The sequence below is a fragment of the Blennius ocellaris genome, assembly GCF_963422515.1.
Source record: "Blennius ocellaris genome assembly, chromosome: 11".
Classification (NCBI taxonomy): Eukaryota; Metazoa; Chordata; class Actinopteri; order Blenniiformes; family Blenniidae; genus Blennius; species Blennius ocellaris.
Genome location: NC_137660.1, coordinates 27,339,759 through 27,361,306, shown reverse-complemented (window position 1 = coordinate 27,361,306; position 21,548 = coordinate 27,339,759). Strand labels below are relative to the sequence as shown.

The following is a 21,548-nucleotide window of genomic DNA, read 5'->3' as shown; positions in this document are numbered from 1 at the left end:
TGGAGCCATGTTTGACCTGGGACAGACCCAGCCAGCTGGCTGTGTTACACCACTGGATGCAGGCCAGGGGGGGGGTTGCTCTGTGTGGGAACGGGCCTGATGAAAAAAAAAAAAGGGGGGGGGGGGGGGGGTCTTACCGTGGTGCCAGGCACAGACCCTTTGTATACATACAAACCCAATGACACGCAAGTGCACATATACATACCTGTATATATACACACAGAGACCGAAGCTGACAGTTTAAAGCAACACGGCGTCGAGGTAATGGACATTCTGCACTCGTTCCGTCGTGGCTGTTTAAACAGGATCTTCTGGGTGTCGGAGGAACGAACAGACCGTCGGGAGGACACGGAGTACGGCACACACCCAAAGACAAACACGGGTCGGGAGCAGTCTTAACTTCAGCCGCGTGCCGGGAACAGTGGAAACACAGTGGTACATCTATTCTAGTAGTCGTCCTGTTTTCTGTTGAGACGTCACATTTATTTGTGTCTTTCAATTCATAACTATCTATGCCAGGGGTCGGCGACCTTTAATGCTCAGAGAGCCATTTGGTCCCGTTTCCCACTGAACACAACACCCAGAGAGCCACACACATTTTATTTTGACAGTCCCACAGGAAGACCACGCCAGGACGACACGACACACAAAACCTTCTTCACTGCTGGTTGACGACTTACAACTAATAAACTAAACTACATGAACCAAGCAACAAAAACACAATTATTAGCAACATTACAAACCTAACATAACCCCCAATAATTACATTTAAAACACGACAAACAGAAACCCCCATAATGCATTGCAGCTCTCAGCTCCTTTATTGCTGCACATGATTAAAATGGAAGATAAATGTGGGAGATCTGGATTGTTAGAACCATGAGTGTGAGCGGTGTGTCTTTAATGTCCTGTAGTTGTTGTGTAATTCACTAGAATGTTCCGTCACTCTCAACAAGTCTGCAATGAACCTCCCGGAACTGTCGGCGCACCGCAGCGCAGCGGTTTTACTGTGAAAGGTACAGGAAGCTCCCAGCTTCAGACACCAGTTGAGCCGCTGTCATGACCTGCAGCCGCAATCCTACGTCCTTCGTGCCATTATTGTTGCGTAATGACGTCACGTCGCTGCGTCGTTCACGACCCGCCTACATTTTATCAAATGCAAACGACGGCTGCATGAGGCAGCGTGACTAAAAAACGGAAATGGTGATGGTTTTAACTGCACCGACGAATGTCAAGCGCCGCCGCCAAGGTGTCACGTCTCTTCTCCGGCTCGGAATGTCACTCCTGCATTTTAACTCCCCGGAGTGGAAAAAGTGAGGACGAGGAAAAAGCAACACGTCGGCCTATTTTTTTGTCCGATCCCCACTGTCTCCGTCAATTATACATAAGTGGTTTGCAAATGAGATTCTTTCTCTTGCTGCAGTCATTTAAATGCCCTTTCGCATCACGGCGAGGCCTTATTATAGAGCCCAAAGCCTGCGTGGCTGAAAGAAGGTAATAACAAGCTGTGGCGACTGGATGAGGAGACAAAGGGAGGTGAAAATGAGCCTGAGTGATTAATCTGGCGCAGGTTGCAGGATGAGCTAAGTGTGTGTCGTCGCCCCCCCCCAGGGGAGAGTGAGCAGGGGGGTCAGGGGGCTCAGACAGCCAGAAGACGCCTGGCAGCAGAGAGCCGGACGGTGGACACGAGTCACGAGATAACGGATGACAAGGTGTTGGGTAAATTACTTTAATTAATGGCGTGAAAGCACAGTAAGGGGCCTGAGAGAGCGATAGAGAGAGAGAGAGAGAGAGAGAGAGAGAGAGAGAGAGAGAGAGAGAGAGAGAGATAAGGAAGTCAATCAACGGTCAAATTATTGACACACCGTCATTTCCGGACTATTGAGCGCATCTGAATACAAGCAGCACAAAAAAAAACAATGAAAGGTCGGAGTTACAGGATGCACCTGAACGCATCACCCAGGTATTGTGGCATGAAGCTCGTTAACCTGTGAAAATCCATAAGGTCGCCGCGTCGTTGTGAAAAAAAAAAAAAGTAGTGGAAATTACAGTTAAAAACATCTTTTTTTTTCAGAACTTCTTCATTTAAACATATTTTAGTTTGCAGCCCAATTTCACCTGGAGTGGACCGGTAGAATAGTGCCACAATAACCTTTCGATTGAAACTTTACTATATGTGTTCAAAATGTCTATATTTTTGGCAAAAACCGAGTATTTTTGAATCTCAACGTCGACAATCTCTATCGGGCCGGGCCGGAGTCTTACACTTTTAGATTTGACACTCCTGCTCAAGTTCATACCACAATATGCTGCTTTTACCTGCTTATCAGAATTGGACCAGGAATGAAGCACAGAGTAAACTAGACTAAAGTAAATATAGAGTTTAGACACACAGGCTATGGGTGGAAAAGAAATGTTAAGCTTGTACAAACCTGTTATGAACATATATTTGACCCAATCTGCAGAAAAGTGCATGATTTTTAGAGGAAACTACTCCGAGGAGGAGAGATCCTTTCGCGTTTTGGAATGAGCTGATGAAAGTACAGCAAACATCTATTTTTTAGCGCAATCTCATTTCAGTGGAAACGGGCAGAGAGGAAACGGGCAATTTCAATCATCTGGTGGATAACATTTCTAGCTCACCTCTGCTGTCCTTAAACGTATAAAATGTAGGGTTTTTTATTTAATCATCTAGCCATCTGTGGAAACCCCCCCCCCCAAAAAAAACACATCAGGGTTTCAAAACCATAATCCACACTTTAGTATTTGAAGCTTCGTCGTTGAGCGAGACCTCAGAACTGACACTCTTAATAATGGTGTTAAACACAATGTGGAAAGAGGAACTAATCTCACTTCACACCCTGAAAGAAGAAGAAGAAGAAGAAGAAGAAGAAAAAGAGGTACTCATCTCATAGATTAATGGATGCCGTGAGGGCAAAATGTGACAGTATGAAACATTTAACAGGCAGTAATCAGGTCAACCTGGACAGAGTGCAGTTTATCGAGAAGGGACTCGGTCGCCACGTCACCATCCAGGAACTCCATTAACGTCACGTAATGGAGACAGACGGTCGTCCCAGCTGCTGGCGAGTGACGGCGCCCGGCGCCCCCCCCAGGCTAGAACCTCGTCGACGATACGCTGAGTGATAACATCCTTTTCATGTTTGATATGACAACCTGCCTCTTTAAGTCGGCCTGCCCGCGGCCATTCCAGGCCCCCCGTCGGCACGGCAACGGTGCTCGGAGCCATTGAAAACACAACTTCTCCAAAACACTGGCCCAGTCGCCATGGCAACTGCGCTTGTGGCCATCGTGTCGCAAAAGAGTCATAATTTCACTTTGGTATTAGTACATTTTGAGCCAATCCCAATTCTCCCCCTCAGCCCTTCATCTTACCCCTTTGAAATACGCGTTCACGAGGGTCTGAGGGGTGAGGAGGAGTGCTATTCACCCCTCGAAACAAAGCGTCTACAGATGCACACTTTAAACAGAGGGGTAGGAGGACATGGTGCCGAAGGACTCGCATTTCACATATATACGCTTCTAAAGTTATATAAACCTGTTGTGTCGGGGTGGGCACGATCCTCGAGATCGGTTAATGATAATTTTTTAAGTAAAACATTTTTTTTTATGACTTATTTTGAAAAAAACGGTGTCAAAACCAGCTAATTAGCTAGTGATTCGTGGCCGCAGCGCCCCCATTAGGCCACCTACCAAATTTCAGCTCAATCGGACAATGTTTGCGAGCATGCTAACGGGCATGCTAGGCCGCAAGCTAGCCGATCCACCTGAACATCTCAGATGGTACTCGGCAGGTGCCCCCGAGCCGGAATCTTGTTTTACTTCAATTCTGGGGTGAATGACACAGCACTGATGGAACATGAAATGTTTTTCAAAAACTTCCACCGACATGAATTTGAGGGCCTTAGGCAAGTGCTGGAAAATCAACAAACACCCCTTTACCCCTTTGCCTTTGCCCTCGTTTTGGAGGCGAAGGGCTAAGGGGTAGATGGAGGTTAAAACAGTTTCTGCAAAAAAAGACAAAAGTACAATTATAAAATAATCCTGTTAAGTAAAAAAGCTACAACCTGAGAGTTTTCATGATGGAAATGGGAGCAAAAAAAAAACCCTAAATCATTAACTTGTGCAACAGGAAGTGAAGCGCAGAGCTCGTTGGCTCAGCAGATTTTCAAAAGGAAAGACGCTGCACGTAATTGGACAAGTCGTAGCGGCTCCGGGTTACGCTCAAAGCGGCGGCGGCTAATTAGTTCACGACTATTCCAACTGTACTTATACCAGCCTTCACTCTTCATCGGTCGCAATTAAAAACTAATCACAGTTCTCGTCAGCATGTGGCGGACGACACTGCAGCATTGCAGCACTGACTATAACTAAATGTGTGTGTGACACACACACACACGCACACACACACGCAGCTTTACTGCAGGTTGAAGAGCTGTTCTTACAAGGACAGTTAAGATATGTTGACGCAAATATGTTGTAAACAACAACAAAAAAAACCAGCACGTTCTGCAACAGCTTCTATTGTCACACTGTTCATCTTGTCATTTATCTTTCTTTCTGCTGCGACTTCAAATCCCACAGAGTAAAAAATACTTTTTTGCTCGTCGTTGCAACAAATTCGATAAAGCAACTTTTCACTTATGCATTTGCACAATCTATGCACGGTGCACTGCTTCGCACACGATTTCAGATATATCGGCCATTTGAGGAGGTTCGACAACCTAAATGTAGTGAAGATCCACATTTACACAATTCATTATGCAGCTCCACAAAGAATCGTCAATACCGACTGCTTTCCAGATGTTACCAGTACAGATGCACATGCAGCCATTCTGCAACACAGGAGGAGCCCCATAAATAACCGTCAAATCTGGGCGTCTCTCGGTGATGCTCTCATTAACTTGCATCTCGTTTGACGGATCAGAAGAGACTCCTGGGTGCTCCGGCTTCCCTCAGTGGAGAACCACGATACACACCGCGGCTCATATTTTGCACCGCGAGCACTTCTCTTAATACACCCTGTCTTATGAGCAAATTGGATTTATTTTTGGTTAAATTATTCTGATGCCACGGCCTGAATTGTGACGATTCCTAATGAAGTGGTTCCAGGGAAAGGTTGCGTAACACAAGAGACATAAGATGAGAATTTCTTAACAAGTACTAACCTTTATCTAATTGCCGATACCAAGTACGGATACAAGTACGTTTTAAATGGCAATAAATCTAATGTATTGTTTCCAAACTGCTGACGTCGCTCGTCCATGCAATACTCGAGTACCGGTACTCCGAGCAGTACCGGAATCAGTGAATACCCTTAAAGGCCTAGTGAAATGTAACACACTATTTTGCAAAAAACGATAGTTGGGGTTCTACTTCTAAGGTTCCTCCGACTCTGCCCCACCACTGTTGTCGCATAACAAAGTTATTTGAATTTTGAATCTCCAGCCGAGGAAGTCGGGGGAATCCTTCTTTGTGGGCGTGACGTCAAGAGTTGTGCAGATCTCCATCTGTTGTGTTTATATCGACTCTTAAATATCCAAGTTTTTACAGTGTTTTGAAGTTATAGTCGGCGTTTTATGAGCCTTGACGAAAGATTGAGCCTGGAAGAGACCGAGAGAGGAGAAAAGGAGCATGGGCGGCGGGAGCGACTAGCTCGCGCCGCTAGCTCGGGCGGCTAGTAGACGATCAAGTAATACCTGGACTCATCTTCGGTGATTCCGCGCAGTTGGAAAAGCGCTTCGACGTGATCCAGGAAGCCGGGTCGTTCTGCCAAACGTCAGGAAGCCTCAAAGCCGCGGTGACGGACGAATCGTCTTCTGCTTCCTCAAACATGTTCCAGACGGGGTCACCGATGGCAGAACGACCTTCTGTGTCTTCTTCATCAATCACTGGATTTGAAACACCAGATGATGATGAAATATGGTTAAATTCAGCCTCTTTGTCGTCAAAACTCTGATCCTCCATAATGTAAACACAACTTGGGCATGTGCACAACTCGTGACGTCACTCTATTATTGTCAGAAGCTCCGCCCAGCAGCGGAAATACCGCTGTTCATCGGCTATTTTCTCGCAGATTGCCGTGTTTTAACATTTTACCCTTCGGCCAGTTAGCATAAAAAATGTCCCTAGAAGCGACAGCCAGAGTGTTTCGGAGGTGGAATTTTCATTTCACTAGGACTTTAACGGCATCACCACCTTAATTCCTCAAACTTTCCGTGCTTTCAATTTCTGGAAGACAAAAATGTGGACGCTATACCGACTTCGGTAAATAACGTGGGAAACAAAAAAAAAAAGTCCGGCTAATTCACTGCCTGAGTGACAGGCCAGACATGTCAGAGAGAATTCTAGGGTACGTGCAATCTGCTGACCAGAGTCCACGTCTCGTAGAAGTGGGCGTCGCAAACACCTGCTAAACTGCTGAACATCGCCGACGAAAGACATAAAAGGGGAACCACGGCGACGTCCAGTCAGGTGGTACAAAGTTAAACCACAAAGTGTTTATTGCGCTTATCTTGCCGTCTTAAATCAAAGTGGGAAGGGCTTTTTTTTCCTTTTTTTTTTTTGAAGCGTTCGCGTCCGAGAACAGTAGCCTGGCGGGTTACAGGTGGAGACACACTGTCTGGTTAATGTGTGATTTGCTGTTCAATCCCATACAGTCGTTCTCCAAGATAAACAGCATGACTGGAGCCCCGTGCTTCCTGGCTGAATTAACTGAGTGACTGTTTTTCCCCCACAACAGTGCCAGCACTGATAAAGTGCAGGGTAGTAATTCTAACTTACAAAAAAAAAAAAAAAATTCTCAAAATGAGAAATAGGTCAATATCACTTATTGTTTCCGTTGCAATCAAACAAAATAAAATGTCTGTACTCCGACAGACTTGACACGAACTCCCAAGCACCTATACAAGTTTATACTTTCACGAGAGACCAAAAATACAGAGTGAAGTATGGGCAAGCTAAAAAAAGCAGCCGTAACCGGTCATTACATTTTTCCCTTGCCACTGTAGCAAAAAGATCAACACGCACTCCAGGCTAACTGCCGCTTATAGAGCGGCACACGTCCCTTTCTGAAGTATCGCTTTGTAGTCGAGTGTCTTTGTGAAACTCCAAACATTTGCTCTCTTCCAGCCCAGAATGAGCGCGACACGCCCAGTAAAGCTGCTGAGCAAACTTGAGCCAAGCGGTTCGTCCGGCGACTCCGCAAACCCGACCCACGGTGAGTCACGGAGGTCAGGAAACGCAGAGCAGACACACGGGATTCACTCCGCTTAATGAACAGACGGTTTGTATTTTAGAATCCAACGCGAGTCGTCACGAACTGAAAAGTCTCCTTTGCACCTCTAGAAGACATGTCCTCGTTTTCTGTCCCACTCAGAAAGTGACTTATCCCTCCTGGCAACAACTGGGTAAAAAAATGTATATTTATTTGTGTCATTCTTTTCAAATTTTCTATTTCAAGTTGACTTATGCAGAGAAGAAATCCACTTCACAGGTGAAATAGGAACACGTAAAGTGTCCAAAAGCCTTTATTCCCAGACTTGCGAGACGGTGCGACGTTATACCACACGATTAAGTGAGGCTGAAGCGGTTCGCCCGCTCAATGGGGGGGGGCGCATGCATTATTGAGAAATTGAAAGTGTGTCGCTGGAGAGTGAGGGCTCAGCTTACCTTTCACCTGCACAGCAGCGCACGCAGCATCCAGAGGCCTTTGTAGGGGGCGGCCGGTCTCACCTGCAAAAGACACTACAGTTACAATACCGTCTCACTAAAGCCCACCAAATACAAACAGTTTTTTTTTTTTTTTTGTTCCTTTTCCCCCCTCCTTCCCATGCTCCTCCTGGTCACACCACTGTGCTATCGCCCCACCCCTGCTCAGCCCCTGGCCTGGAGAAGCTGCTAACATCTGTCTGCTTTCCACCTACACACACACACACATACACACACACTACTCTCTTAGCAATAGCGGCTCCAGCTGCCGTCCAATTGTAGCACAATAACTACGTTATTTACCGCCGCTGGACACGTAGATAAAGTGGACAGACGAGACGGTAGTCCTCGCTTCAAAAAATGTTCACAGATGGGAGAAATATTCTGTTCAGCATGTGTTTACTAAGTCAACAGAAATCAAACACAGTGTCTTACACACACACACACACACACACACACACACACACACACACTAGAACTACACACATCCCACTAGCTTGTGAATCCAGAAAGACTTGAAGTCAGAAAGAAGCAGGACGTCAGCCTGATCTCCAACTTTAAATACGCCCACATTCTAACCTGACTCACTTAATTTGATAACGTTTTACACTTTCGAGCCAAAGGGGGAAAAAAAAATATCAAAAAATCTGTTTCCTATCGTCACTTTTCTATTTCCATCAGGCCACGTTTTAGGTTTTCAAGTGAAACATTCTTTTTGCATTATTGTTCCAGAAGACGTTTTGTGTTTGCGCGGAAACGCCGAAAACTACGTAGTTTTCATGGTGGGAACGAATGTAAAACTGCAGTACTACTATGAAAAAAAAAAAAAAAACATCCTCCTGTATAAAACTACAAAGTCCCAGTTATGGTCTGCATGTGCAGTAGCAGCGTTTCCACCGTCTATACGGAAATGGAGGCTGAGCATTTTCGAAAAGTTCCACCGTTGCAGTCGTTTTCAGTGGTTCTGAGCACCGTTGCCACGTAAACAGTCCAACGAGATGCAATGACAGTTTTTTGCGTTTTCCATTTGAAAACAGGGCCTCAAAATGCCTTTTAACACTGCTGGAGGGACAAATGGACGAATTCTCAAGCAACGGAGACGTGCGACAAACCACACATTAAAAAACTAAACCATAAAATACACACTTGCAACGGCATTAATACAATCCAAACAAACCTGCAAACGAAATTCGATAATCAGTCGACGCAGTAATATTATGGCTGGAAGGCCCCGGCGTGAGGAAACACGCGTTTTTTCATTCAAATGCAAATTCTACTCACTTGAACTGTACGACTGTTGGAACTTGACAAAACAAACATTTGCAGAGCAGGTTTGTCAATTTGCAAATCAATATTTGCTCCGGGGTCAGAGAGGACAAAAAAATGCCATCGGTCAAGTGTATCAATTGTTATTTATTCACCTTTTCACATGTTCTTGTTTCTGCACAAAGTTACAGAAGTAAGAGGTGGTATCAGCTGTTGGTTTTACAATGTTTGCGAATAGTTGTTTTTTTTGGTTGAATTTTCCATCAATCCTATTTAAAGTCCTAGTGAAATGAAAATTCGACCTCCAAAACACTCTGGCTGTCGCTTCAAGGACATTTTTCATGCTAACTGGCCGAAGGGTAAAATGTTAAAACACGGCAATCTGCGAGAAAATAGCCGATAAACAGCGGTTATTTTCTCTGCTGGGCGGAGCTTCTGACAATAATAGAGTGACGTCACAAGTTGTGCACACGCCCAAGTTGTGTTTACATTATGGAGGATCAGAGTTTTGACGACGAAGAGGCTGAATTTAACGATATTTCATCATCATCATCATCATTTCAAACCCAGTGATTGATGAAGAAGACACAGAAGGTGGTTCTGCCATCGGTGACCCCGTCTGGAACATGTTTGAGGAAGCAGAAGACGCTTCGTCCTCCATTCGTCCTCGTCTCCTCGCCTCAGCAGCCGCCAGTTTTCACCTTTGAGGCTTTGAGGCGTCCTGACTTTTGGCAGAACGACCCGGCTTCGTGGATCGAACACGTCGAAGCGCTTTTCCGACTGCGGAATCACCGAAGATGAGTCCAGGTATTACTTGATCGTCTGCTAGCCGCCCGAGCTAGCTGCTAGCCCCTAGCAGCGCGAGCTAGCCGCTAGCCGCTCCCGCCGCCCGTGCTCCTTCTCTCCTCTCTCGGCCTCTTCCAGGCTCAATCTTTCATCAAGGCTCATAAAACACCGACTATAACTTCAAAACACTGTAAAAACGTCGATATTTAAGAGGGAAACAAGCCGATATAAACACAACAGATCGAGATCTGCACAACTCGTGAAGTCACGCCCACGAAGAAGGATTCCCCCGACTTCCTCGGCTGGAGATTCAAAATTCAAATAACTTTGTTATGCGAAAACAGTGGTGGGGCAGAGTCGGAGAAACCCCAACTATAGTTTTTTGCAAAGTAGTGTTTTACATTTCACTAGGCCATTTCAGTAAGTATTGCATACTTTTGGATCATGATACTTTCATTAGGTGCACTTGATCAATTCAAATAGAACTCACACATCCCACCTCCAGGAGAGTGTGTGTGTGTGTGTGTGTGTGTGTGTGTGTGTGTGTGTGTGTGTGTGTGTGTGTGTGTGTGTGTGTGTGTGTGTGTGTGTGTGTGTGTGTGTGTCTCCCAGCAGAAACCACTTCAGGGGGATTCAGGCAGACCAACAAGTGTAAAACTGAACCGGGTCGGGCGGCACTGGTGGAACGTGTCCCTTTAAATCGCATCCCCGAGCGACGAAGGAAGCCATAACACTCGAGTACATCTAACCTAAATAAGAAGTGGACTGAAAGAGAATCCCTGAGCCGACGGGCGCTTGAGGGGCGAAGACAAAGGGGGGGGCTGTGCAGAGAATATGGAGCAAATTTAAAAAAAAAAAAGAAATAGACATAGAGAAGATAGAGGGGAGATGCAACTTAGGATCATCTCAGGGTAGATCGGCATCAACAAAACCCACCAGCAAGACTCTTTTTGTCCATGTAAGGCAAGAAAAAAAAAAAAAAAGAAAGTACAAAGTGTGCTAAGTGGGAATAAAGGAAGACACTGTGACCCAGAATGTGGCTGCGATGGAAAGACTCCAGAACCACACACTTGAAGCTGTCCCACATTTCCTCACTCGGGCCAGATGTTGAAGTGTCTCTTCTCGGGAGGAATTCATTTCGCCGCGCCGCAACGTGAAACTGCACGCCACGGAGGAAACGACCCTCGCGTTTGCGCCTCGGAGGAAACGCGACGAGAAGCCGGACTGGCCGTGTGAACGACGCAACGGCGCCGGCCGCGAGTCGGCGCGAGACGAGTCGCCTCGTTCGCCCCGGCGAATTAAAACTCCGCCGCTTGCATATTGTATAACCAGCGTGCTTCTCTCCAAGCAGACAACTGAGTAGCATTTACATAAGCGCGCAGCCAGTTTGCCAGCTTTCCCAGCAAAGAGCAAAAAAAAGACCGACTCACGGGGGGTGGGGGGGGGGGGGGGGGGGTCCCGGGCAGATTTATAGTCGTGTCTCTGGCGCAGTTAAATGAAACAATAGGAAGAGTGTGAATAACAACTTGTGGTTGAAAGGAGGCGCTCAAACGGAGAATATAGTTTAGAAACTTAAGAAAAAACAGTGCGACAATCACAGATCCCGGTTTAAAGGTCACGTGCTCATCTCGCCACGAACCGGAATCCACCGCTTTTGTTTTAACTTGACATGAGCGGAACAGAATGAAAACTTATCAACGGGACACCACAGTTTTGCGTTTTCACTTAAATCCGTTGCGTGAATGGGGCCTCCATCGCCATTTAAAGGCCAAGCGAAATGAAAATTCGACCTCCAGAACACTCTGGCTGTCGCTTCTTGGAACATTTTTATGCTAACTGGCCGAAGGGTAAAATGTTAAGACACGGCAATCTGCGAGGAAATAGCCGATAAACAGCGCTAGTTTCTCTGCTCGGGGGAGCTTCTGACCAGACCGGAAGGAGGATTCAAAATTCAAATAACTTTGTTATGCGACAACAGTGGTGGGGCAATGTCGGAGAAACCTTTCAAGTCGTACCCAAACTATCGTTTTTTTTGCAAAGTAAAACACTACTTTTACCAGCCGAGGAAGTCGGGGAATCCTTCTTCGTGGGCGTGACGTCAAGAGTTGTGCAGATCTCCATCTGTTGTGTTTATATCGGCTTGTTTCCCTCTTAAATATCCAAGTTTTTACAGTGTTTTGAAGTTATAGTCGGCGTTTTATGAGCCTTGACGAAAGATTGAGCCTGGAAGAGGACCGAGAGAGGAGAAAAGGAGCACAGGCGACGGGAGCCGCTAGCTCGGGCGGCTAGTAAACTTCTGCTTCCTCAAACATGTTCCAGACGGGGTCACCGATGGCAGAACGACCCTTCCATGTCTTCTTCATCAATCACTGGGTTTGAAATGATGATGATGATGATGATGATGATGATGATGAAATATCATTAAATTCAGCCTCTTTGTCGTCAAAACTCTGATCCTCCATAATGTAAACACAACTTGGGCGTGTGCACAACTCGTGACGTCACTCTATTATTGTCAGAAGCTCCGCCCAGCAGAAGAAAATACCGCCGTTTATCGGCTATTTTCTCGCAGATTGCCGTGTTTTAACATTTTACCCTTGGACCAGTTAGCATGAAAATGATCCTAGAAGCGACAGTCAGAGTGTTTTGGAGGTCGGATTATCATTTCACTTGGACTTTAATATGCATTATATGGAAATAACCATGAAAAAGCACCAACTTTCCCCGCAATACAAAACCTAGACGAGACGCCCAGACGGCCAAACGTGATACGAGCTCAGTGGCCAAAGAGGAAAGTCTCAAACCATCGGTCTATTACTTGCTCTCGTACCCGAGCGCCACTCCAAATTGTTTTGACATAAAGTACTTTTCAGCGACATCCTTACTTTAGCAGGAACTGTCCGTTCTCGCCAGAAAACACGGGCAAACAAACCCATATACCAAGTGAGGTCGGACGGCGAGAACGCAAGGAAGAAGCACTCGCAAACAGATTCACAAGAACGGCGCGAGTCAAAGGGCACTTAACAGTGAGTGCACTCAAAGACCTTAACACGCTAATTGTTGCTCATCACACGCCCTTCCGTTGCCCTCGGGGCATCGTGTCCGTGCCCCCGTGGCCGTCTCCGGATTGGCGCGCTAATCCTGCTGAGCAACCGTCGGTTCAGGCAAAATGGCAGCGAGAGTTAAACACAGCTTTTATCCCAATAACTGAGAGGGAACTAATTACGCTGCTCTTATTATGAGAAGCAACACAAATGAGGGAGGGCAATGTTTGCTCAGTTGGGATTGAAGAATTGTGAGGTAGGAACACGTTGCTTCTGAATAAGAGTCGGGAAACAGGAAATAGTTTTAAAAAATATAGGTCTGTTTGGGATGACTGAGGTTCCGATTGGCCGTTCACTTACGACTGTGTTTTGAAGTCACTGAAAACTACAACTTCTTAAGAAATGGCTTCCAGAGTCAAGCGTTATCGAAAGTCCCCGGTCTCCACCTCAGTGTAAACGGGAGAAAATGCAACTTTTTGGAAAATACGCACTACTGCACGGGCACACTTATGGTTAATCCCAATCAGCAAGTTGATCTGCATCAGGTAAACGAGGTTTACAGCGCTCCATATCGACCGTGTAGCTTTTTGTAGAAATTACTCGGCAGTGTCTAAAACCCTTTTCCCTGGAAATCTCAAGACTGCCTTTGAGCAAGGCTGTAGATCCCGGAACTGAATTTCAGAAGCACCTTCTTTGTGGTTTACTGCGACACGTCCGATCTGATTCTAACAACAGGCACAGGCAATGTCTCCGTGAACTCGGCAGACCCCAGGGTTTAGAAACGCCGGCTTATACGGCTACGTGGAAGCAGAATATAAACCACGGACACAATATCGGCTCCGACAGCTGAGTCACTGTGGAAATTATTGGCCGTGGACACTGTTCAATCACTCACGAAAGCTGAAATGAAGCTCGGAAACCAGCAGCAAGACACACTCGATACCGTACCAACGAAGAGCGTCATAATTTAGCATTAAAAGATTGACTTTTTTTTTTTTTTTTAAATAAACGAGATCAACGCATCGCAAGTGCAAATTCGCATTGGGCCCAAAGCCTGGTGGGCGAGACGAGTTTGTAGAAATATGCATATAGCGACGGTGTTACGCAACCTTTCTGGACATTGCTCTATATTTTGCAGCAGGAGGTATCATTAAATCCAGCTTTGTGTTTGAGATTGTAGTAATTTTCAGTAGTAATTTGCAAAAAACATAGACGTTTTGATCGTGGTATACTCTGCGGCACAATAAAGACGAACTTAAAAAAGTTCAAACTTAAAGGTTATGATGGCTTTATTTTGCCAGTCAAGCCCACTCGAGTTGAAATTAGGCAGTAGTTTGACACCGCTGTGACAAGTGGGAAAAAAAAACACCTGGTCACGACTGGTGATGCTCATGAGCACGAGGTCGATGCCGTCGGTAGCCAAAATGTGGTAAAAGGTCAAAGCTGCGGTTCGATCACGGCCACCTTTCATCACGTATTGAACAGCCCAGACAGAGATGGTGGTGGGGGGGTGTGTGGGGGGGTCGCTTTAAGACCGAAGTCACATGACGTCCCGGGTCATGGAAGCCGTCCATCTTCTGAAACTTGAGGTCTTTCTGGAAGGTTAAGGCAATGCTTGACTCAGAGTCACGAGTTTCCATTCAGTGCCCCCCCCCTCCTCCCCCCCACACCGTCCCCCAAGGGTGGCTAAAGGCAGTTTTGTAAATACAATGCCACCACAATTAATTTCCTAAAGTGAAAAGCCTGTGGCTTTACGTGAACAGGTATTAACCGATTAGTCTGTTCCGATTGAATTTCCACCACACGAAAAAAACATCAACGGTCAGTCGCCAAAAAAAAAAAGAAAAAAAAAAAAGACAACCAAATCGGACCCGGTTCACAACAGAGCATTGAGATGAGACTCCAAATGGGGGGGGGGCTGGGGATTTACCAGGCCGGTGACGTAACCCGGCCTCTCAGCAACACTGCATTCACAACAAAACACTGTGTTTAAAAGTATGTCAAAAAAAACCTACAACAGCCCCCCCCCCCCCCCCCCCCCCCTTTTTTTTTGCAAACTCAACACAGATGCTGCAGCTTATCCCTTGAAACTGCAGATTATCGGGGGTTTTGACATGGGCAGCGCACCGTGCCAATCACTTTCAGGGAGTGAATGAAAATCTCAATGCGAGCGCTGCCACTCAGGAAAAGGCATTAAAACAAATGGAGGGGGGGGGGGGGGGGGGGGTGGCACAATGGAAGCGCGACTGCCTTTTATTTGGGCTGTAAGCAATTAGGAAAACTGCCGACGACTGCGGTACCAGCGCATAAACCACCAGATCTAATAGAGAAATCAGAAAAATTGTATTCTTAGAGCACGACAACAATAAGAGTCTTATCCTTCATACTAAAACTGCACCCATAACTTCCAAGAAGTGAAAAGAAACAAAGGGGGGGGGGGGGTCTTAAGTAAAGCTGGAAGCGGCGATACGAGCGGCGGCTCCACGCAGCTAGCTTAAGATGAGTGAGAGGTGGATATTGATTGCAGAGGCGCTGCCTACCACGGGAGCGCCTCGCCGGTGAAGAGAAGAGTGGTGGATGTGCGCCGCGAAAACCTGCTCTATAAATATCGACACCGCCGAGTTCAGGGGTCGGGAGCTCGGCTGAAAACCCTAAATCTGCTGGCGTGTTGGATGCAGTCGGCAGCGCAAAGAAGGGAATGTGAAGCGAAACAAATGCACCGTACGAGGCACTGGGAAGGGGCAGGGAAGGACAAATGTGTAAACATATGCAAGGAATCTTGGGGGGATAAATAAATAAATAAAACTGTCCCTGTTGTCACAAGAGATCACAGCGAAACTATGCATGCCAAGTGAAAACGCTCTGCTAATGGGTAATAAGCATCCAAATTTAATTGTGCAACATAATAATGCATTTTCCCCAGAGAAATGCTTTTCAAAATTAATCTCTGGAGCAAGAAAGAAGAAGAGCTCCAACCTCAGATCAAGAATACAAGTGAAAACGCATCGTTTTCAAAAACTTCTGCGTCTACATGGCAACGTTTTGAAAATAGTATTTGTGAACATGGAAACGGCTAAAATGCTGGAAAACAACGTCGTTAGCGTGTTGTTTTTGTTTTTTGTAAAGGACACACGGGCATGCGTGCCGAGAACAATACGCTGTAAATATAAACAAAGGCAAAGTACACCAACATTCTAGTGGACGGACGAAGTTGGATTGTTATTTACAGGTGACAATTAATAAAACTACCATCGTCCATCTATTGGCACGTGGGCAGAAGGTAACGTTTTACTACATGTACAGTCGCAGTCGTTTTGCAGAGCCTTTACACAAAGTTGTGGGTTTTTGTGGCATTGTTGTCATGTAAACAGACACCGAAAACCCAACAACGGTTTTTGCATTTTCAATTGAAAATCTGTGTTAACGGGACGGAGCGTTTCGCCTACGTTAATATAAGAAACAGCAGATAAACCTGACCTCAGGGGAATTTTTGCAACCCACAGCCAAGTGTGACAAAAAAAAAAAACACGACTGTGGCTTATACACGTCAATGTGGCTAGCGCTTCGGACATCTTCAAAACACGACATGAGCTCACGAAGCTCCTTTTTGCTAGTTTCATTAGAAGGTCGTCTAATGACCTTGGGAACGTGAACTCAGGTCATTCACGGATTATTTTCCTAAAAAACGAAGAGGAACAGAAAGACCATCTTATAGCTGTAAAAAAAAAAAAAAAAAAAAAAAAAAAAAAATTCTACAAGGCACAGAAGGGGAAGGGAATCTTGGCACAATGGAGCTTTCTAACAGAGCGTTTGCTCTCTGGGGGCAGAGTGACAGATTCAATATGGAGCAGTATTAGCCTAGATCCCCCCCCCACTGGATGTCGGGGGAAAGTTATTTACATCTCAGGGGAGCTAGCACGGCGCTGAGCCACTTATCAAAGCGTGGAGTGGTCAGTGTGTGTGTGTGTGTGACGCCAAGGCCTCAAATGATAACCATCTTTTGTGAAAACTTGTGAAAGCGAGTCGTTTGGGTGTTTTGTTGATCGGTTTGTCGTCGGGGGGGGAGTTTTGTGGACGTGGGTATTTTCCGAGTATCTCCCTCAACGCACAGCATGGAAGTCGGGACATCTGTTGCTGTGTCGTCCTGCGAGAAAAAGCAGTGATGACGGGGGGGGGGGGGGGGGGGAGAAAAACACAGCAGTAACCACCCACAGAGAGTGACTCAAGCAGCTCTTCGCATTCAGACCAGCCTTTTCTCTCGTTCACTCGTTCTTCCATTCGCCGCCGCGCTCTGCCCATCTGTAATGCGCTGCAGAGCAAAGCCACGGTTCCACTTGATAGGCTTAGGGCGCCAACACCATTAAATATCCCCCACCTGATTAGGGCAAGGTAGACGGTCACGTGGCGGGAGGAGGCATTGGGTGATTACAGGGCAAAAGCAGGAAAATCCCCACCCCACTTCCTGTTTCTAAAACATAATTACTGTGCTATACGGCGTCAACACTCAGTTGTCCGTCACACAAAAAACAACGGCGTTGACAAAACGGGATGTCTGCCGTTAATGATTTCGTGACCCAAATTCTACCAAACATATTAATGACCTCCAGCCGCTCCGCGGCGTCGCTCCCTCCGCCCGTTGACGTCACTTTCAGTCTGACCCCGTCGGCGCGGCTCAATATCGGATCGATGAGGAACCCCAACGCCGGGGCCGTGCCAAGCGAAGCCAACTCCGGAGCGCGAGCGAGTCGTGGAGGGTTGAAGAAAAACAAATCGTTCGACCCAAAAACAAAAAAAAAAATGGAACCGCAAGGGATCGACACGCACCGTATCCCCCCCCCAACACCGAACATTCCACGTCTACGACGCCGGTAATCATTCCCTCCCGCGAACGTCACCGCCTCAGACTTCCGCCGCCCGCCAGCTCTTTGAGTGACGCGTTCGTAATAATCCTTTTTGACTATTAACTAAAGTGCACTTCGGTGAAATTCTCATCCGTCGCGAAGCCCCGACTCCACACAATACCGGCGCAATTAAAGATGACGAGCGCCTCCGTCTCGGGCCGGCACTAGAAACACAGGCGGTGGAATATCCCCCGGATTGACTCATTATCTCGTCAAGAATCGAAACCACAGAGAGCAATTTCAGTTTTATTAACAAGAGAAATATTGGAGGATTAACCAGCGATGGAGAAGAAAAGACTCTGCAACTAAATTGCTTATATATATAAAGAAAAAAAACACAAACCTGATTACTCATCAGCGCTGTTAAAAATAACAGCACCAGGTTACAATCGCCTATGAATCAAGGTATGTTAGTTAATAATCAAACAATGGTGGTAATTATCGGCCCAGCTGGTCCTTAAATCACACTGGACTGGAAGAAGGAGAATATATAGACATTTCTTTAAATCTGCAGAGCAAAAAAAAAAAAAAAAAAATGTGATGGTTCCATGCAAAACAGCTTGTCAACTTGTCCCTGCTGTGACTTTTTTTTTTTTTTTTTTTCTTCCTTCCTGTGCAGCGCTCATTGTGCCGGCCTGGTCACACAATCCTCGCGGTTCGATTGGGTGGGAAATACCGGAAAAAAACCCCAAACAAACTCAAAAGCGCTGCATCAAGGTCACGCAATGACGCGGGAATTTTGAAATGGAAGAAGAAGAGAGCGCGGTTCAGACGCCTCGGAAGACGACAGCGGACGAACAGCAAATTCCTGCTATTCTGTATTTATTTTATTCGGAATCTTGTCCCATGAGCAACAGATTAGATTAGATTCAACTTTATTGTCATTACAAATGTAAACGAAATGCAGTTTAGCATCGAACCAGAAGTGCAATATCGCAAGTAACAGATATTATATACACATAGATAGATAATAAATAAATAGGGAACAGTGTGAAGTTGCTATTGCTAGAATTTATATTTACATTAAATGACATTTAATGGACTAAGTGCCCCATTAACAGGTAAAGTCACCCGGGACGCAGGTGAGCTTCTCCAGGAAGCGAAGTGTGTGTCCAACGTAGGCTAAGCACACAATACGTGTTCATTTTGTCGAAGTGATTAAAAATGCGATGTGACCTGGATGAACGATGCCGCCAAACGCTGCATCCCATTTGGAATTGGGAAACGTGCAAAACGTGGACGTATAGTGCGTGGAAATGTGATATACTGCAGCTCACTTCTTGTCTGTAACAAAGGGCCAATAAGGTCAAAACCAGCAGCACACAGGAAGCTCCAATTGGCCACACAAGCCAGCAAATTGTTAAAATTTTAAAAGGGGGAAAAAAACACTTAATTTCTTTAAACAAATTCCTTAAGAGTAGCCGACAACACAACGCTGCCATGGAAGCTCTTGTTACCAACGTTATCCTCAAAGCTGTGAGAGTGAGTTCACCAAAAACATGCATAATGCAATATTTATAGTCTTTTTTGACACATTTCACATGGTTAAAATCGGTGCCACTTTATCTACGTCACTAATTGACCACTTGTACCAGGACTGAACCTGCACTGCCAACACTGGTATTATTTTTTACTATAGTATGTTTATTCTACCCCATCATAGTTTATTTTCCTTGTATTTTATCTTACTGTATATTTTGCTCCCCTTATTTTACTTTATTATAGTTTGTGATTTTTATCTTATTTTTTAGTCCTATTTCATTTTATTGACTTATTATTACTTTTTACTGTAAATATTTTTGGCCCTTAGAGTTCTTGATAGTCATTGTATTTAAGATTCCTCTACTCTTGTCTAACTGTTTGCACATTTCTTGTCTTTCCTACTCATGAGCGTCTTTAAGAGCAGAATGTGACAAGTAAATTTTTCCATTGTGAGATCAATAAAGGCTTATCTCATCTTATCTTCATGTTGAGATTGTAGTCATTTTCTGAAGCAATTGTTCGGTTTAGAGACAATATGCACATATTTCTGCACGTGTCCTCTGCGCCACAGCAAAAGAAAACTTTAAAATTTGAATTTAAAGGTTATTATGGCACCATTTTACCTGTAGATGTAATCCTGAACTTACATATGTACGACCACCCCTGGTGCTGGGCGACGTGTGTAATATGCATGTTGATGCCACAGTAATTCTATACGTTTTGGATATATCTCACAGCCTTGAGGGCCAGATTATGCATTTATAATATGTAAGCCATTGGAGCCGAGGCCTCTGCACTGCTTCGGCTGGGACTGGGTGGAGCAGCCATATCTGCAATATCCAAGCCAAAGTAGGCGTGTCACTGTGATCACACGACACCAATTACATGCTTTCATACTCCCAAGTTAGAGATGGCAAAAAAAAAAAACACACACGCACACACACACAAAAAAAAAACACAAGTTTGCATGCTTAGGAAACCCTAAAAGAAAATAGTTCCTCCTCTGCACATGCTGGCTGTCACAATGCTACCAGCTGGTGAACCCGAGACAAAGGTTACAGGTTTGCTATTACAGTGAGTCTACGTGGAGCCGTCCTGGCCTTTTGCACGCTGCATTTATATTTGATATTTAAAAAAAAAAAAAAAAAATTAAATAAATAAGAATGCATCCACCGGTCATGCACGGCGTCACGCCGCATTCAAGCAGGTGCAACAACGACGATCACCCCCGCACCGATGGCACGCGGTGTGTAAAATCCACCGGTTCTGGCTGGAACGATGCAGCGGTTCTCCGGATCCATCACAATTCAACTGTCGGCGGGTTTATTACCCCTCGAGGCGGGCGGCGGGGGCGGCGGAGGGGAGGCGTAAATACGAGAGGCTGTTTGCCCTCGATTGTCACTGCCACCCCCGGGTATCGGCCCGGTCCGGCTCGGCCCGACTCGCACGGTTGCTATGCGAACGGGTGACAGCGCGCGGCTGCAGCCGCATGTGGCTCGCGCTGCCCCGGTGGTAGCGGTGCTTGGAAGCGCGAGCCCGCTGCCCCGAGCGAACCGTTTTTTTTTTGTTTTTTTTTTACTCCCACAACTGAGCGAATTCCTCCAAATATAACCGAAAAACGCCTAAAAATTAAAAAAAAGAAATAAATAAAAATACACCACGCTGAAACAAAACACAGAAAAAAAAAATCCTCCCTCGAGCTCCGCTAGCTAACAACACGGCGGACGTTTAATGTGAATTCGCTAAAAATAGCAAGTTACGGTCCCCGTCGTGTTGCTGTAGTAAAAGAGAGACAAACTCACTCCGTCGACCGGGGAAAAGCCGCTCACGCAGTTGTTTCCCAGTTTCTTTCCCAGTCCGGCGTCATAGCACACGGGGGAGGCGGCAGACGGCAGCCCGGATCCGGCGGCGGCGGCTGGTGGTGGTGGTGGTGGTCGGGCGGACTGCGTTGGACGGTTTCGCAGCGGGCAGTGGAGGAGAAGTTGCCTCGTTTCAACATGGAGAGCGCGGCGGAGTGGAGAGAGGAGAGAGGATCCTCCTGCTTTGCGGTTCGTCTGGACGGAGCCGCGACGAGCCCGCGCCGAGCCCGCGCGGGGAGATCTGGCGACCCCTGCGGCCGCGGCGCAGTACTGCACCCCCCTCCCCAGCGGCACGTCAGGGCGCTTGTTGCCAAAAGTATTTGGTCAGCTGTCCCCCCCCCCCAAAAAAAACTACCCCAAACAAAACAAAACAAAACAAAACAAAACAAAAATACTGTGCTTGAATTCGGGTGGTACGATCTCTTGCGCAACCGGCGGCTCTCGAGCTGCCACGTATGGGTTAATAAATTCTAAGCAAG

General features: G+C 46.1%; 1 protein-coding gene across 2 annotated transcripts in view; it reads right to left on the bottom strand.

The window, feature by feature from the left end:
• osbpl5 (oxysterol binding protein-like 5) overlaps window positions 1-21,205 on the bottom strand; it is a 53,046-nt gene extending 31,841 nt beyond the window's left edge. The window contains exons 1-3 of one of the 2 annotated variants that reach the window (XM_080505494.1): window positions 21,013-21,205; window positions 7,693-7,755; window positions 5,721-5,912 (exon numbers count right to left, since the gene is read on the bottom strand). In XM_080505494.1, coding sequence (XP_080361620.1) covers window positions 5,721-5,856 — 136 coding nt within the window. In that variant the 5' untranslated portion in view covers window positions 5,857-5,912; window positions 7,693-7,755; window positions 21,013-21,205. The remainder of the gene's footprint in view (window positions 1-5,720; window positions 5,913-7,692; window positions 7,756-21,012) is intronic. The other variant, XM_080505495.1, reaches the window with a different exon arrangement.
• Window positions 21,206-21,548: the final 343 nt, after the last annotated feature.